Here is a 16,743-nt window from a genome sequence, read left to right as displayed (position 1 = left end):
TTTACATTTAATTGCTATTTAGAACAGAAAACTTCAGTAGTTTAAATTTGTTAACTAAACAATTTCATTTTTAAAACATGTCTTTACTAGGTGTGAAATTGTCATTTGGAAAGAGATAGATACGTCTAAGGGGACACCTGTGCTGTACATGATACTTGTAAACACGCGGTAAATTTTGAAGTTTCAGACTTTCTTTTTGTGTTGAAAATTTTACAGCGTGTTTACAACCAAGTGTTTACAACTATCACCTACAGCACAGGTGGTAACAATAGACGAGTAAATGTTATACTACTCAAAGAAATAACATGATTTACCTGTGAAAGCACATCCCAACCAAAACAAAAACAAACAACATGGAGAGTTCCACTAATTACAGTACCTACCATGTTTTCTTGACTATACAACTCAATTTAGTATACATTATATTTAATTCAGTACATATTACAATTACATGGAATAGAACTATTTAATTATCCACTTTAAAAAAAAAATTAAATAAGAAATTATTACGAAAGAATATCATAAAATAATATAGAAAATGTTGTGAAATTGGTGTAAAGGATAGTTGTTAAACATTATTTCAATCTCTGGTACCGTATGTATGAGTTAAGTTGTCCGTCAAAAAGGCTATATATTATGTATCTGCCGCTCGTTTTGATCATTATATTTGAACTTTATGGTCTACTTCACAGGTCAACTTGAATATAAAAATGGCTGCTCTCAGCGGAAATGATGACCGGAAATAACGATGTTTCGTAATCGGTAAATTCCGTAAGGAATAAAAAAATGATTCTGATGATTAAATTGAACATCGTTTTTTTCTAACATAATTTTAGGTTTGTTCAATTGATTCAAGATATTTAAAACCATGTAAATATGTTTTCTCTAACTGTTCCGATCTCAACATCGGTAATTTTCGTATATATGACACAATATGATTGGTCAGATTTTAAAACTCTTCCGTACTGTTCTCTGATTGGTCAACAATATTTCACCCACGCCATTTTGAAAATTCTTCCCAGGACGTGTTGAGAAAGCTGGATGTGATTTTGAATAAACTCTCATTTGCTCGCGAGTAAAATGGATCGAAAAACAGAAGTTCAGCATAATCATGGTACACAGGATCATATATATGAACCAAGGAAAGCAAATACATAAGGAGACTGACGTTTTTTAGGCATCATATCCGGACTTTTCTGGTGTAAACAACGACAGTTGCGGTAAGATTATGTATATTTTAGCACATTAAAGTTTCAGTCTTTTAAATAATAACTTAGTACAAAGATAGAGGAACAAAAAATCCTTTTTTACCCATTTTGTAGTATTGTAGAAAGATAAAATAGTACGGTTATTGGCCATGTGGGGAACAAGGGTTTTTGTGATAAATTCTGATTGGGGAGGGAGGGGTGGAAGATGGGGGTAATTTTCAAGCCCTTGGCTTCCTAGTTCTAATTCATTCCAATTTTTTCAAGTTTACCAGAGACGAATTATTTATTTTCCCTTCAAGAACAATTCTGTAATTTGTATAAACTCAAATTTTTTCGAAAGGGGGGGTTCCCGGGGGGGGGGGGGGGAGGGGGGGGGGCAGTTTATTTAAATAACATTGGGGCACAAATTTTGGTTACTCTTTCAACATTTTCAAGGACAGATTGTTTATTACAAATATTTTTTTTAAAATATTTTATAAATCAGTCCCCCCCCCTTTTTCTTCTCTAGATTGTCAAATCAAATGGTTGTCCCCTAAGAACCCCCAGATTAAAGAAAAGTAATTTCAATGGTACAATTGTATGGAATTTGGTGAACTCCGCTGGATCTTTTGGAATTTCAATTTATAATTATTGTTAATTTTAGTCAGCAGAACATTTAGGAAAAGCTGATTAGTCATGGAGGAAGAAGATCCCTCTCAAGAAAGTATTGCAGGTGTGTGAGCTAAACAAAAATCTATATATAGAATTATTTTGGATCTGAAAATGTGTGTTTTGTTGAGGTAATGGTTCATTAAATTTTATTATTATATCATTCTGTTCTATATTTCACAGTGATGAAGTCAGATGAGATGACAGGTTGTGTGATTTGAAGATGGACTTCTGCAACAAAGTAGACACTCCGCTACCTTTTCGATACAAAAGAAACAGAAAAGCAGAGAGATCGAAACATTTGGTAAAAGTACAGAGAAAACAGGATTAGTTAAACTTGTGAAAAATATCAAGACTATTGAAGAGCAGATTATATGTAAAAAGAAAGATCAAGACTACAACTGGTAGCTGAATCAGTAGCCTGGCCACATTAATTACTTTTTAATTAGCTATTTGTACATTTAAGGTAATCTGACGGAGTTACTAAAATTGTTATTTAACAAATATTTCAAATAAATAAAAGATTTTTGAATAACAATCAATAGATGCTATTAAGAACCTCAATCTCCAACCCCTTTTCTTCAAATAACAATTTTTGCCCATGATCATTTTTGTAGTTTTTAAAACTCTGTTTTGTATTATTTTAAGCATTTAAATGTATTTTTTGTCTATCATTCTTGTACTTTTTTGATATTTTTGAAATACAATCCGTCATGCTGATAAAAATACAAAAACAATACATATTAATACAAAATTAATACATTCTATATTTTTTTCATACTTTTTTGTGTACTGTATTATTTTCATATTTTATATCTTTTTTGTACTTTTAATTGTTCCAGATGAAAAAATACAAAAATAATATATGTGATACAAAATTAATATATTCTATATTTTTTTTGTATTTTAATTCTTAAAGGTGAAAAAATACAAAAATAATATATGCTAATACAAAATTAATACATTCTGTATTTTTTCTATACTTTTCTAGGGACTGTATTATTTTTATACTTTGGAGAGGAAAATAGAGAAATAATACAAAAGTACAAAAACAATACATTTTTACAGGTCATGTGTATCATTTCTGTATTATTTCGAAAAAATAAAGTATATTAAAAATATATTTTTCTGTGTTTGGCTTTTAAAAAGTCTATTATTTTTGACCTAAATTGGAACCAAGATTTAGAGGGTTCCAAATTTGGTCATTAAAAATATACTTTTTTTGTATTATTTTAGTATTTTTTTCTTGTATTATTTTTGTATTCATTTTCGATATGGGTACGTTGGATTAAATTCTTCAGACATTAAAAATTTCAATCCAAGTAATAATTTTAAAAAGTAACTAAACAACTTTACGAAATATGAACTTCTGGGCGAACGGTAAATTCAACTCCATTTATTTTTTCTGTTACTGATATTTAATCCTGTTACATGTATAATAAGTACAATTCAGAACACATGTCAGTGTCTTCAGTCTAGATTAAAAAACGATAATTATACATATAAATCAATGTGCTATTTTTTTTAAAATCTTTAAATATTTTAACAGAACAAAATGATTTTTCTCTGTAATGTTATGGACACGGCGCGGCACTGAGGAAATTATCTGGGCACGGTGCGACAAGGGGTGCATTAGCAGCGATTTTTCTAGACACGGTGCAGCACGGTGTGCTTACCTGTGTATTTCAAATCCACACACACCGTGCTACACCATGTACATGGTGTAACACAGAGCATTTCACACGGTGTGTTTTCCACCGTGCGACGGGGAAAACTCGTGGCCTGTACTGTAGTTTTATGTTTCATTAATCTTTGAATCTGCTTCATAGCCTCACAGAATACAATTTAAATAAATTGAAACTATACACAAGGATGCTTTTTTAGGTAAGGCCAACATTTTTTAATAAAATGATTTATGGGACGCCGACTGCAATTTCAGCTAAAACCAAATAAAAATAAAAGTCCCTGTTCTTGGTTTTATTTTTAAATTTCCTGCCAATCGTTCAATGCAAGTGCACAAAGAAAAGAAAATAATGTGCAAATAAGTCGGCAATATTGATTGGCTGCTTTATTGAAAGCTATTATTATCCAATCAATTTACGTTTGTTATCAATTGTTTCAGAAGTGTATAAAACGTGCCAATATGGATGCAGAAATGTCAAATTTTACAAAAGTTAAGAATACTTCGTCCTTACAGTTCAGTTCCATACGGCCTTGGTCTTAGAGACGTCATATTTGCTCAACAGAGAAAAACTATCAAAACCAATGTGAAAAAGTGAAAAGGAACTTGAAAAAAACGGGCTATTCCAGTATTGAAGTAGAAAAACAACTTATGAAAGTGGATAAACCCAGTCGCTCGAATCTGCTGAATTATAAAAAAAATAAAACACAATGTGATCGTATTCCCTTAGTATTGACCTATTCTAAAGGACTTCCTAATATTCATAACATTTTAAAGAAACGTCAAAAAATTTTGGAAAATTCTGATGGCCTTAAACACGCGTTCGAAAAGACACCAATTGTAGCTTTTAGAAGAGACAAAAATTTGAAATACATTTTAGTTTATAAAAAGCATAACAATGAGCCGTGTGGAGCTAAAAAATTTATTTTGTGTAAATATGATGTTAAAACCAGCCAGCTCGAAGATAATAACAGAAACATCTGTCAGATAAAAAATTATATTAATTGTAAATCTAGGAATGTTGAATATGAAGTTTTTTGTAAAAAGTGTAACTTTAGCGTATGTGGGAGAAACTGGTGAGATTTTTTTTTTAAAGATATATATTTTTATATGCTTCAAAGCCATCTTATATATATATATATATATATATATATATATATATATATATATATATATATATATATATATATATATAGTGTTTTTGGCACAATTTTATTACATGACGTTGCCTTTCAGTTTGTATGTTCATTGTGATATCATCATCGTTCGATGTTGAGTTGCTATGCATTCAAATAAACATGAATGATGAAGGTTGGTATCACAGTCGAAATATTTCAACAAGAGACCCATGGGCCACATCCCTCACCTGAGCACTGTGGTTAAGACAAAAGCAGAAATGAGTTCAGTATTAAAATGTATAAACAGCGTTTTTTTTTCCTTATATAACTGGTACAAATAAACGGTACCATTCCCAATGCCAAAAAAATGTTAATTTTTCCCAATTTTGAGACTAAAAATTTCCAATTCAACTGCCAAGCGACAGACTACGATGACATCGTGTTTCTTTTTACATGAAACATTGTATAAGTTAACTAATATTGTTTCACTTCTGCTTAAATCGAAGGTAGAGATTAGTGGTAATATGGCGGAACATGTGGTGTAGACAGTGTAGTGTCATACATTTTGACAAATTGAAAGCATGAAAATGCAAAAACAAGGGACATTGAAAAACAATAATTACTTGTTTTAATTCTTTAAAAGACAGAGTAGTAGGTAATGAAGTTGGATTAAATACAAAAACGTTCCATTTCTTTAATTACTGAAAATTTTCTATGTTCTACTTCAAAGCTATTTTTCCTAATTGAACTGGTACCGGACCCTTTCCCATTTGGTAGAAAAAAATGCTGATAAATGCTGATAAATGCATAAGTGGTCCCGACCTACCCCTAAAAAAAGGGGGGTTTATGATTTGAACAAACTTGAATCTACACTAAGGACGCATACACATTTCTTTGCCGAACTGTGGCTTTCTTCCAGTAAGTTTGAACTTTCATTGTGGTCCACCCTATCCTCGGGGGTCACAATTTGAACAAATCTGAATCTACACTACCTGAGGATGCTTCCATATAACTTATCATGACTTTACTGTTCTTGAGAAGAAGATTTAAAAATGATTTCCAATATATTCCTATGTATCAGTGATTTTTTTTGTTTGTTAAACCTCAACCCTCTCCTTTTGAATTGGGAAAAATAAGCCACATTTTCCTCAAATTGGGAAAAATCATTTATAGTAAATTAGAATGCTTAAAAATACATAAAAAATCAAACTAAGTAACAACAACAATTTTTGTTTGATTTTAACTTTGAATTTGATTTAAATTCATAAAATAATCATTTTAAAAAATTAACAACAATATTTCATTGAATGTGAACATGGCTTATATTAGTCACACCTTATAGCTTCTATTTTCTTGGAATTGCTTTGTCTAATTTCATAAAAAATAATAACCAGCAATTAGACTCATAATCTAGTAAACTGTTTTATATTGATAATCAAATTTACAGTCTTTATTGTTTGTTTTTTCCTGGTTTTAGTGAAACCCTATGTGTAATCCATTTCCTGATATTAGCCAGACCCCCTATGTAATAATGATCATTATGTCAACATGCAACATGACTTGTATCTGGGAACTATTTACTAATTTATTTAGGATATTATAAGCTACTTATCTGCTTATATGGATATCTACAATGTTTTACACATTCATTAAAAAATCAGCTGCATAGGCATGGATTTGGAGAATAAAATTGAAAAATATAAACGTAATTACTCTGTCAGCAAATTTCGCGACTTTTGTTCAAAATTAAAACATAATTTCCGTATGTTTGAAATTGGGAAAAATATACTAATAAATGGGAAAAAATAGCTAATTTTTGTGAGGGGAAACAGCCGAATATCGGTGGCATTTTGACCCAAAAAAAATCACTGTGTATAACTTTGCTCATCCATTATGGCACCACCTACCCCCTGGGGGGTCATGATTTGAACAAACTGGAATCTACACTACCTAAGGGTGCTTCCAAATAGATAATGACCAATCATGGCTTTGCTGTTCATGATAAGAGGACTTTTCCTATATACTCCTAGATAAAACTTTGCCCGTCCATTGTGGTCCACCCTACCCCCTAGGGGTAATGATTTGAACAAACTTGAATTTACACTACCTGAGGATGGTTCCATATTAATATGTATGACCAATCATAGCTTTGTTGTTCTTGAGGACAAGATTCTTACATATTTTTCCTATATAGTCCTATGTAAAATTTTGATCGTCCATTGTAGCCACACCCTACCCCCGGGGGTCATGATTTGAACAAACTGGAATCTCCACTATCTGAGGATGCTACCATATAGATATGACCAATCATACCTTTTGTTCTTGAGAACAAGATTTTTAAAGATTTCCTTTATATTTCTATGTATAACTTTGCTCTTCCATTGTGGCCCCACCCTACCCCTGGGGTCATGATTTGATTGATTGATTGATTGATTGTATGTTGTTTTACGTCCCATTCGAGAATTTTTCACTCATATAGAGACGTCACCATATACCGGTGAAGGGCTTCAAATTTTGACCTTTACTCGGCACTTACAGCCATTGAGCAGTGAGGGATCTTTATCGTGCCAACGCCTGCCGTGACACAGGGCCTCGGTTTTTAGGGTCTCATCCAAAGGACCCGCAACTTTCACTTCAAAGTGGCGAGCGCATGGCGAAGGAACAGTTACTACCCATTTTTTATCGACTTAGGTCAGTCGCGGCCGAGATTCGAACTCAAGACCTCCCGATCACGGAGCGAGCGCTCTACCGACTGAGCTACCGTGAACGGTGGTCATGATTTGAACAAACTTGAATCTACATAACCTGAGAATGCTTCCATATAAATATGACCAATCAGGGCTTTGCTGTTCTTGAGAAGAAGATTTTTCCTATATATTCCTATGTAAAAAAAAATTGTTCATCCATTGTGGCCCCACCCTATCCCCAGGGGACATATGATTTGAAGAAATCTGAATCTACACTTCTTGAAGATGCTTTCATATAAATAAGACCTATCATGTCTTCATTGTACTTGAGAAGAAGGTTTTTTTTTTTTTTTTTAAAAAATCCTAAGTATTCCTATATATAACTTTGCTCATCCATTGTGGCCACACCCTACCTCTAGGAGTCATGATTTGAATAAATCATTGTGGCCACACCCTACCTCTAGGAGTCATGATTTGAATAAATCTGAATCTACACTACCTGAGGATGCTACCATATGAATATGACAAATCAAGGTATTGCTGTTCTTGAGAAGAAGTCTTTTAAAGATTTTTCCTATATATTACTGTGTTAAAATTTCCCTGTCCATTGTGGCCCAACCCTACCCCCGGGGATCATGATTTGAACAAACTTGAATCCACACTACCTGAGGATGATTCCACATAAGTTTCATCTTTCCTGGCCTAGTGGTTCATGAGAAGATTTTTAAAAGATGCCGTTAATTTTCCACTAATTTGTAATTATCTCCCCTTGAAAGAGGGTGTGGCTCTTCAATTGAACAAACTGGAATTCCCTTCACGCAAGGTACTTTGTGCCAAGTTTGGTTGAAACTGGCCCAGTGGTTCTGGAGAAGATTGATTGATTGATTGTATGTTGTTTAACGTCCCATTCGAGAATTTTTCACTCATATAGAGATGTCACCATATAACGGTGAAGGACTTCAAATATTAACCTTTACTCGGCACTCAGGGCCATTGAGCAGTGAGGGATCTTTATTGTGCCAACACCTGCAGTGACAGGGCTTGGTTTTTAAGGTCTCATACGAAGGACCCGCAACTTTCACTTAAAATTGCTAAGCGCATGGCAAAGGAACAGTTGCTACCCATTTTTCATCAACTTAGGTCAGTTGCTGCTGAGATTTGAACTCACAAATTCCCGATCACGGAGCGAGCACTCTACCGACTGAGCTACCATGAACGGTTTCTGGAGGAGAAGATGAAATTGTGAAAAGTTTATGACAACGACAGACAACGGACAAATTCCAATCAGAAAAGCTCACTTGAGCCTTCGACTCGAGTGAGCTAAAAAGTGTTTGAAAGTTTTTTATTATATATATATATATATTGATGGTGAAATCAATTTTGCTTTAAATAAGGTTCTTTGCTCTCACCTTATCCTCTGACATAAAATACAAAGTTTGATCATTCATAACTCTGATGGCTTTGATCTTAGAAGTGTTCAGTTTAACTCTCTCCAGTTCATTTGTTTTCAAGCCTACTGGATCAAGGTATACCTGAAAAACATGCATATATTACTATATGTGGCTGAAGTTCATAGACAACTCTTTTCTTTTCCACAACCAACATAAACTTAAAATAAACATAAACTTGAAATAAACTTAAGGACCCTCTATACACTAGAAGAAAATATTTTTTGGACATTGAGAAAATTATGGTGTGTAAAGGTGTAAATATTGGGCTTATCTATCATGTTTTTAACATAGGGTGCCTTGAATTTACCCCCAAGAAAAATGTTCAAAGAAATGAAGTACTGATGAACAGAAATTACTGTTGTTTACTTCATTGGATAAAATACCTGCAAATGAAGTGTTTTATCTTTTCCTGTTGGCCTATTAAAGTGTTATGAATGCTTGATTTGATCACACATTAAGTAATAAACTGTACATTCCAATTTACTTTATTCTTGCTCAAAGGGCAGATCACTCTATCTGCATAAAATACCACAAAATCAGAACTCTTTAGTGTGCAGTGTATAGAGGGCTCTTAAGCAATATAATTTCAAATTTTTTCCACAACCAACATAAACTTGAAAAAGACTAGTAATAATTTCAAATTATTACAAATAAAGTCAACTTTGAAATAATCTGTTAGTGAATAAAACAAAATTTTAAACACTCCTTTGTACATGAATATTACAAAACCTGCATCTTTAAAAACTTCAATTTTGACTTAAGTCTATATTCTCAGTTTAGGGCCCCGGGTCCAGCTTACATTCAAATTAATTCAGTGAATTTTTTTCTTTTTTTTTTTTCTTTTTTTTTTGAAATGCAAAAGAGAATAGGAAAACATACATAGAATACAATATGACAATTGGTTAGTTAAAGCTGAACACGCTTCATAAAAAGAATCTGTCCACCATATTTGGTTGGACTCTCGCTATATCTGAGGGCCCCTATATATAGAGCTGCTCACTTGGTCACTGTTCAGTGTAATCAATTGTCACCGGTGTAGACGGACGTATGCGATACAGCACTTGGTAGCGACAAAAATAACTGTGTGCTTCTTCTAATGCAGGAGAGTAAGATACCAAAGATATTTACAACAGTTGCACAGGTCAGTGCAGTATACAAACAAATACAAATACACGTCAGTAACTGCAATAAAATGTAAACAGCTAATGCAAGATAACCAGCATGAACACGGGTCGCCATTCCACGCCGATGCCCGTGACAATAAAGCAGTCAGGTGTAACGAATGCGAAGAGTATACCCTGGTGCTGATATCTTAGATAGTAATATCGAAAATGGCGTTTGCCTATTTACGAGTCGTGTTCAGCTTTAATGATAACACTTTGTTTGATTTCATCATTTTCTAATCTGAGGTAATGCTTTTACAGCAAATTGAACTGACCCTTACAAAAAACTAGGGTGTTCCAAGGAGCATGTTATACTCCTATTATTATCATTATTGTTATTAGAATCATTAAAGACCTAAATAGAGCTAATTAAGGGTAATCATTTTTTAATTGTATATAAGCATCATTACAGCAAAGAAAAACAAGCAAATTTGAAGAATTGTCGTCCCCCGATTTCAGCGTCTTAGTGGATGGGATACCTTTATTTATGGCATACTGTAACTGTCTTGTTTGTGTGTTCTGTCTCGTCTGCGCATTATACAAAAAAGACATAAATTATTGAATTAAAGGCCCTTTCACAATTGGTGCACGAGCAGTAGCGACAAAATATTCATGCGACCAAAAAATTTTGAGTTGGATCGTATACTGTTGCTGAAATAATCGCATATGAAAAAGTATTCGTACGAAATTCGCACGATCTAAAGCGACCGTTATGCATTAAATCTTGCGATATATCTTGCGTCTATATGCAAGTGTTGTACAATGAAAGCGAGTGTTGTAAGATAATGCGAAAGGATCGCGCAAGCAATCAGGTGATCGGACGACTGAACGTGGGCCAATGCGATTGGACGTAAGGCGCTCGTGCAATCAAGCGTTCCATGGTACAAATGCTCGCGCGAGTCATAGAGGGGTATATATACCACCCGTTTCCGACCCTCGTCAGTTGAATGCAAGAGATGCCGCCCAAGAAGATGACAAAGGCTACAGGTAAAGCCAAGATGAACCGTAGAAAGAAGGCCCAAGAGGAGGAGGCCCAGGACCTGCCGCAGCAGCCGAGCCCTGTTCATGATCCGCCTGAGCCTGCCGACGAGGGGGAAGAGCCACCAGACCAACCAGCTGAGCCTTTAGAGCCTGATGGGTACAGTGAGGATGAGGATGAGCAAGATCCTAGCAAACAGAAATCCTTGGACCTGACTCCAGAGCAGGAACAAGAGCTGGCAGACTTTTATCAAGAAAACCCCTGCTTCTATGATAAAAGTCGGAGTGACTTTAAAAACTCTAAGAAAAAGGATCGCCTAATTCAGGAAAAGGCAGCAGCTATGAATTTGACTGGTGAGTAAATCAAAATAATATTATTGAACATTTTATATATTTATTTTGATATATTTTATTGTTGAATATTTTGAATTGTTAACGTTAACCAATTCTGGCATTTGTTTCTTTTCAGTGGCAGACATCCGGCTCTGGTACAGATCCCAGCGGACCATCCTGGGCAAGGTCCAGAAAAAGAAGAGTGGCCAAAAAAGATGCAACCTTACAGCCAGGCAGAAGTGGGTGGAAAGAAATTTAGGCTTCCTGACAAGGCACATAGTGCACCGACCACAGGGATCCCAGCTCGGACAAGTACCAGCTGATGAAGAGGATGAGGATAGTGAGCCCTCCTCCTCGGTTACACAGGCACCCACTAGGAAGAAGAAGAGGAAGAAGAAGGACTTGGATACAGCAATCATTGACCTGCTGGAGAAGACTGACAGGCAGACGGTCGACCTGACGGCTAAGGTGGACGCAGCAATGAGCCACAGCAGCGACGAGAAGCAGGCCTGGGTGGACTGGATGTTGCAAGCCCTCCAACCCCTCCCTCGACACCTCTGGTGGGACTTCACGAAAGAGGCATTCGCCCTCGTCAACAAGTACCAGGACAGGGCGGACAGTGAGCAGCAGGAGCACTTTGCACCGCAGCCCCTGCAACAGCCACATAGACCAGCGACCCCTCAGATGGTTCCGGTCAGACCAGCGTCAGTGCCCACCCAATGGCCTCAAGACCTCACACAGATACAGCCCCAGCCCCAGATGTACCACCATATGTATTCCCAGTCTTCAGACGTTTTGGCCGCCGCCGCCCGTGTCCTGAATGAGTGGTAAGTGAAGTCCCAGCAGCAGCAGGAGATTCCGAATATGTATATGAATGTAACATTAATAAAGAACTTGTATAATTTTTCAGTAATAAAGATAATGTAACTACTTAAATGTTACCGTTATTTAAGGTATGAATTTAATAGCTTTGCAATTTATAAAGAATAACCTGGATTGGAACAGTTTTCGCTTTTTTATTTTTTTTTATAAAAGCGTAAACTGCCACAACCCAGGTTACACTCTATAACTTGGGAAGCTATTAAATTCATTCCTTAAATAACGATAAAATGTAACTTTTTAATAAAGGACATGTAAGTAACTTTTTAATAAAAGAAATGTACATTTGTAAGTTACATTTAAATAAAGGATTTGTAAAAAGAAACAAATGAATCAAACTCTGTAACTGTAACAATAAAGAACTCTATATCTTTTAAACAATAAAGGTCTCTGTACAGATTTGTACGCTATGTAACTTTGTACCGCCAGTCGACCAGCCCTTGTCTAGCCCCTTTAATGCCAAGCAAGTAACAGTAATTCTAGTGATATTAGTGCTCTACTTACTTTTGACCAAAACTAGTTTACTTAAATGATAACTATATCCTATTTATACTGTTCAAGTAAATCAAAAGTATAGTTTATTGCTGTACAAATCTAAATCTTTACATGAAGAAATTGACATATATACATAATCAATATCACATTCTATATCATATTCTGCTGCCACGGCAAGCTCCCAACGTTGCTGTTGTAGTAATGTTTGAGGTAGGTTCGGATTCTCTTGTCCTCCTGATTTGGCAAGTTACCTCTGCACACTGCTTCCACATCTTGCAGAACTCGGTCGTTTCTCCATGCCCCAGGGATGTGGTTTCCAGCTTCATCTTCCTGATCCAGGTCGTTGTTCTGCAAGCCAGGATAGCAGAGTCTTATCAGGTTGTGCAGGCATATGGCTGCCATGATGATGATCTTGGCCCGGTCTGGATCCTGCTGCATCGTGCCCAGCATGCATCTCCAGCGGTGTGCAAGGATGCCGAAGGTGTTCTCCACCACACAATGAGCCCTTGACAGACGATAGTTAAAGATCCTTTCTTCGTTAGTCATGTTGCAGTTGGAGTAGGGCTTCATCATCCAGGACCTGAGGGGAAATGCTTCGTCTCCTACCAAGAAGTACGGAATGGGTCTGTCATCATGTGGCAGGGGCTTTGGATTTGGCAGGCGTAGAGTGTCATTTTCCAGTCCATTTCTCAGTGGGCCATTGTTGAAGATCTGGGCGTCTGCTGAGGAGCCTTGAGTACCAACGTCGGCCCAGAGAAACTTGTAATCGGCGTTGACCAAGGCAAGGAGGATGATGCTGAAAAACCCTTTGTAATTGTAGTAGAGGGTACCAGACCGACATGGGTTTCTTATGGCAACATGTTTTCCGTCCAGGGCTCCGCATGTGTGGTGAAAATTCCATCTTTCACCATATTTCTGTGCCACTTCTTGCCACTCATCTGGGTTAGTTGGAAAGGCAAACACTTCGTCTTCATACTCGTCAATGATGGCCTGGCACACCTCTGGGATGAACAATGATATGGTATTATGGGCAACACGGAAGGAATACTGGAGGTTCATGTAGCTGTTTCCTGTCACTATATATCTGAGAGTGATAGCCAGCTTTAGCCCAGGTTCTAGTGGTCGTCTGTAACGTTGACTTTTCTGGATTCTTGGAGTAATGCGCTGCAGTAGCTCGTAAAACATGACTGGTGGCATTCTCATGTAGTTAATAAAGTCCCCTTGGCATTCTCTCTCTATCTCCGTCATCAATGTGTGATACTGGCCAAATAACATGCACCTCTCAATCCATGGCTTGACCCACCAATGTCTTTCTTGTCTTTCATATCTTTGTCGATGACGGATCAGTAACGCCAACACACCCATATGTCTTTGCTGGAGTTCTTTGAGTTGTATTCGGAGATTCAGCACACCAAGCAGGCGGCGGGGAGGTATTGGTGCAGCAGGATCCATTGTCAATTGTGGTCTGAAACAGAGATGCTTATACAGGGTATATAAGCATGGAAAACTGAAGCTGATAAATCGTGCAATGATAGTAAAACATTGCAAGATTACATGAGACACGTTAAGCAACAGTCTCATGGTCGCACAACACACGCATATACAGCTGCGATTCATCTTACGACCTTTAAAAATCGTGCATCACTCTTGCGAGTAAACAAAACGTTGTAAAACGTACGTACTAATTTTCGTGCGTTGCATTGCGATAAATGTGGATCGCATTCGGTCACGTCTGAATAGTGTGCATGTCCACTATTTTGAAGAGACTTGATGCGACCAATAAAACGCATGCAACAAATACGAGAAATCGTGCAATGTATGCGAGAGCTCGTGCGAAGCTAAAATTTTCCGATCGCAAGGTGTTGTAAAGTGCTTGTGCGTCAATTGTGAAAGGGCCTTAACAACAGTTATGGCAAAGATTATAGCTTCTCAAAACTACATCAAACTTCAAGATCAAGGTCATGAGGTCAAATATTATAATATAATCCGAAATGTCTTGTCACAAGTAATGCACATGTGAAAAAAAATTTCAAAAAAAAACAGAGTATAAAAATCGGATTCAGAAAGGTCTTGAAACAGGTAATGCACATGTCAAATGTAAATGCCGTATCTTCTCTCAATCAAAAGCTATTAGCCATGTTAAACTTTTTGAAAATTAGGTCAAACTTCAAGCTCAAGGTCATGAGATTAAAAATCATATAGTACATTTGGAAATGCTGGTCACAGGTAATGCATGTGTCAAATATGAATGCCATATCTTTGCTCCTTCAAAAGTTAGCAACACCGATGAAATGTTTGAAAATTAAGTCAAACTTGAAGGTCAAGGTCATGGGATCAAGTATCATAGCACATTCAGAAACATTTTGACACAGGTAATGCACTTGTCAAATATGAATGCCCTATCATATGTCATTCAAAAGTAATCATCAAAGTTAAAATTTTTGAAATTTAGGTCAAACATGAAGGTCAAGGAATGAAAATTTATAGCATGCTCGGAAACACCTTATCACTGGTAATGCACATGACAAATATGAAAGCCCTTACATGTATCTATTCTCAGTCAAAAGTTATAAGCAAAGATAAAAATTTTGAAAAGTAGGTAAAACTTCAAGGTCATGGGTCAAATACCATAGTATATTTGGAAAGGTCTAGTAACAGGTAATGTACATATTTAATATGAAAGCCCTATCTTTTCACATTCAAATGTTAATTATGACCAATTTAAAGTAATGTTAGACTTTTTGAAAAGTAGGTCAAACTTCAAGGTCAAGAGGTCAAAAGTCATAGTATATTTGGAAAGGTCTTGTCGCAGGTAATGTCCATGTCAAACATAAAAGCCCTATCTCTTTTAATTCAAAAGTTATAGGCACAAAGATAAAAGTTTTCAAAAGTAAGTCCAATTTCAAGGTCAAGGTCATGGGGTCAAAAGCTATAGTTTAATTGGAAAGGCCTTGTTACAGGTTACAATGTATGTACATATTTAATATGTAGCCCTATCTCTTTCTCATTCAAATTATATGACCAATATAAAGTAATGTTAAATTTTTTGAAAAGTAGGTCAAACTTCAAGGCCAATACACAGGGTCAAATATCATAGTATTTGGAGAAGTCTTGTCACAGGTAATGTACAAGGGTAATATGAAAGCCCTATCTCTTCTCATTCAAAAGTTATGACCAAGGTTAAAGTTTTTGTGACAGACAGACTGACAGATGAATTAGATTTAATGTCCCCTGGCTTTCGTGAAAGCGGGTGACAAAAATTATCCATGGATAGTAAGACTGTGTAAATATATTTTATATAAAAGATATAACCAATAGAAATTCAAGTTAAATCATAAAATAAAAAAAATTATTATAAATAATTATTCATTGATTTCATAAATGTACTTTTCCAAAATTCATAATTGGAAAGCTTTTATCATGTTCACTTTCGCTGCATCCAATTGGTTGTCAACACTCGTACTAAAACTTATATGAGTCCAAATTGGTATACTGATCCTGATTTATTTTCAGACAACTATATATATCAGACTGCATGTGTGCTTAATATATATAATACCAGAGCTGCCAACATCATACAATGAAAAAATCATAAGAACAAGCAAATTCAAAGAATTGTGGTCCCCCCTTTCGGTGTCTTAGTGGATGGGATGCCATTATTCAGTCTGGTCGAACCCTCAAACGGGGGTATACCCTCAAACGAGGGTTTTCTGTCCCGTCATGCAATGGGCAGGAACAGTAACTCTTGCAGTGTCCAATGTAAACAAACTTGCCTAAATCTTCTATCTTAGGAAAAAGATCAATAATATTGTTATTTCTGCTATGAACTTGGTAAAATGTCAACAGAAAAAAAATTAACAGGTTAAGTTTTCCATAGTTTGAATTTATACTGTAGGAATAACGAAATATTTTCCATCATTTCATGAAATTATTTATTATTTTGTAGGACGTCTCAATCAATTTTTTTTTAATTATGGAATTTAAAATACAAGGAAAAATATTCTAAGAATGAAGAAAATATGAATTTAGAATCTAGATTTAAATAAGATAAAATATAATCATATTTTCCCCCAAACAATTGCATTTATTAAATAAAAATTGC

At 35.6% G+C, this 16,743-nt stretch overlaps 2 protein-coding genes across 2 annotated transcripts in view; one reads left to right on the top strand and one right to left on the bottom strand.

Moving 5' to 3' along the window:
- Positions 1–16,743, bottom strand: part of LOC133195298 (plexin-A4-like) — a 169,035-nt gene that overhangs the window by 135,686 nt on the left and 16,606 nt on the right. The window contains exon 3 of the mRNA XM_061331149.1: positions 8,752–8,874. Coding sequence (XP_061187133.1) covers positions 8,752–8,874 — 123 coding nt within the window. The remainder of the gene's footprint in view (positions 1–8,751; positions 8,875–16,743) is intronic.
- LOC133194821 (uncharacterized) lies at positions 10,527–12,137 on the top strand. Its single transcript, XM_061330731.1, has 2 exons — positions 10,527–11,288; positions 11,404–12,137. The coding sequence occupies exons 1-2, from the start codon at positions 10,904–10,906 to the stop codon at positions 12,096–12,098; spliced, it is 1,080 nt and encodes a 359-aa protein (XP_061186715.1). The 5' UTR covers positions 10,527–10,903; the 3' UTR covers positions 12,099–12,137.

Source organism: Saccostrea echinata, unplaced genomic scaffold, assembly GCF_033153115.1.
Source record: "Saccostrea echinata isolate AGI-Se365-2 ecotype Australia unplaced genomic scaffold, CSIRO_AGI_Sech_v1 ptg000029l, whole genome shotgun sequence".
NCBI lineage: Eukaryota > Metazoa > Mollusca > Bivalvia > Ostreida > Ostreidae > Saccostrea > Saccostrea echinata.
Note: the sequence above shows the minus strand (reverse complement) of the source record. Positions and strands in the feature narration are given on the sequence as shown.

What these genes read in the sequence shown, in the direction of transcription:
- LOC133194821 (XM_061330731.1), top strand. Translation starts at nt 10,904, where the DNA reads ATGCAAGAGATGCCGCCCAAGAAGATGACAAAGGCTACAGGTAAAGCC. An exon ending in AGCAGCTATGAATTTGACTG is followed by an intron (nt 11,289 to 11,403) that starts GTGAGTAAATCA and finishes GTTTCTTTTCAG; the next exon opens with TGGCAGACATCCGGCTCTGG.